At 49.8% G+C, this 2,482-nt stretch overlaps 1 protein-coding gene across 1 annotated transcript; it reads left to right on the forward strand.

The window, feature by feature from the left end:
• Positions 1 to 614: 614 nt before the first annotated feature.
• On the forward strand, positions 615 to 1,727 carry DSM5745_08184 (uncharacterized protein; the record flags this gene model as incomplete). The annotated part of the gene is made up of 2 exons (XM_026750200.1): positions 615 to 1,066; positions 1,124 to 1,727. The coding sequence occupies 2 exons, from the start codon at positions 615 to 617 to the stop codon at positions 1,725 to 1,727; spliced, it is 1,056 nt and encodes a 351-aa protein (XP_026601204.1).
• Positions 1,728 to 2,482: the final 755 nt, after the last annotated feature.

A 2,482-nucleotide genomic window follows, 5' to 3' on the forward strand; every position in this document is an offset into this window, starting at 1 on the left:
TCGGTAGCCCGCTCTAGCGCCCTTGGCTCCGGACTCGTTCTAGGGTCTGGTGGTGTTGCGCGGATTCGAAGGCAAAGTATCTGCGGTTATTTTATCCAGATGTAGTTGAAGGGGTGGCAGGTACGCTTCGGCGTGCGGGACCTGAGACCGTGTGGAATGCTCTGGTGATAGTTTTGGCTGCCTTTTTCTGGACTGCCTTGTTTGCGCAAAGCCTTCTGCCAGTACCGGACTCCCTGGCTCGTGGGGCACACCAGATTGACGCGGCGTTCGTGATCCGAGGTAGGATAGTTGCTTGGTATATTTGGCGCAGCACTTTGTAACTGGTTCCCTAGGTTGATCCTGCCAGGCCACAGAAAGGTGAGCTGATGAGGATGTGGACGTTGCTGGCATGGGTCAGATTGATGGTTTCTTGCGTTCTGCAGGCAAAACCCAAGTGGTAGTCGTGTCAGCCTGCGGTACAAAAGGCGGTACGTGAGTTAGATTCTTGGCAGGGGCGAGTTCTCGAACGTTCATGCTTTACCAAGAAAGAGAATTGAATCACTCCGTCCTTTATACCTTTATTCTTGTCTTTTGCGTTATCTATTTTACGCAACCTCCCGCGATTCATAGCTATTATGGCCATCAGTGATTGGGAATACTCGGTTGATGATGAGATTGCTTGTTTCTTTGAGAAGACAACAGCTACTCGCGCAGCTTGTGACGCATATGCGGCGGAACACCTTGGAGGCGACATAATTCCTGTTGCCGTACAAGGCGTGTGCAGCTATACTGTCTATGCTGGGCCCAGTGGCGAATTTGTGACCCAGTTTCGCCTGAGGTCTCTTGAGCTGAAGATGGAGACTGTACACCTCGCTCGAACCATATATGGCCAGTTTGCCCCCCAAGTCACTTTCAGGGGACAGATTGGGGATGATACGGAGGGAAGAGAACCAGTCTACATCTACATCATGAACCGAATACGTGGTATTAGTTACTTGGATTTTATCCTCGCTAACAACAGTTGTATACCTGAAAATTCCGCTACATTCTCTTCCTGGCGAAAGACTCTTGTAGCCGATATCGCGAGGTACGCCTAGCACCTAACGCCACGCCCTCGTTAAATGCTAACTACACATCCTGATAGGTTCTTTGCCCTCTCGTGGAACTCCCCGCAAACTGTTAATCAAACCTACCGCGATGAACTCTACCATCAATACGAGAAAGAGCTTGGGTTATTGCTTATCTCTCTCCCCCCCCGTTTCCGCCCGTTAATACGAGGATCTCTCGACGCCCTCCCGGGTATCTTTTCGCTCCCAATGGCTCTCCTCCACAAAGATTTTGGTGTCTGCAATATCATGGTAGACGAAACGTCTTGCAATCTAGCTGGGGTGATCGATTGGGCCGAGGCTGAGATTGCGCCATTTGGTCTCAATCTTCATTCTCACCAACGACTCATAAGCAAGGTCCACCTCAAGAGTGGTTGGATCAGATACGATGACTACGTCATCTTGGAGGAGATATTTTGGGCAACATTGCGCAAGGAGGCTGGAGGGTTGGATGATGAAACGATTAGAGTTGTCAAATTAGCAAGGGTTACGGGGCTCCTGTTATCCCGTGGCTTCACAAGTCGCCTTGCGAATCAGCCGGTCCCAGTACCTATCCAAGATGATGAAAATGGAGCGTACAACATGCGGGATTTGGATGGGCTCTTAATTAATCCGGATACAAGATTTACGGAATTGACGTAACCTAGATCAGATTCTGGAGGAAATATGCATGGTAATGAGGCACAGCTTAAAGAACACCGGCCACCGTGAGAGCTGCCTTCAGGTCTTCAACATTTTCCAGCCTGGGGAGGGGCTTCCCAGCATTGAAAACCTTGTGGTTGCCTGAGGTCATCTCCGCATGAGTCTCATTCGCCGTGCAAACACGCGGTTTGCCATTGACCGACTCGAATCTCCAACCTGTGATTCGGGTTGGCCTTGTGTTCTTAACACAAGACGAATCCAGCATGACAGTTCCTTGATCAAGGATGAGTTCTGACATAGAGTCACCACCGCAGCCAAGGACTTGAAGGCCAATCAGGTTTGCGAGATTGTTCCTGGTGATATAGTTGGTGAACTCGTCTAGGAAACCCCTCCCAACGCTGGACAAGTCGGGAAGAGGACCGTCCTGCAGCTCGTAAGCACATAGTCCGTCCGAAGTGAAGGCGAAAATATGTCCATGAACACTGGAGGAGTCGATCTTGTCGATATCCGTGACCTTAGTCCAGCGAAGCGAGGGGTTCTCGAAGTTGGTCCCACACATAACAGTGCTCTCGGGAATATTGAAATGGTTGTGGATCAAGTGGATTCCCAAGATACTTGTCCGCGTTGTGACGAACAAACATCTCTGCGAGGTTCATAACATGCTCATGAGCAACAGGAGGCTGCTTAGAGTCATCGTGAAGTTTGTTGTACCTATTGAAGGTCAGTTTCCTTCCTTGTCAGCACTTAATGGTATA

Source organism: Aspergillus mulundensis, assembly GCF_003369625.1.
Source record: "Aspergillus mulundensis strain DSM 5745 chromosome Unknown scaffold_9, whole genome shotgun sequence".
Taxonomy (NCBI): Eukaryota; Fungi; Ascomycota; class Eurotiomycetes; order Eurotiales; family Aspergillaceae; genus Aspergillus; species Aspergillus mulundensis.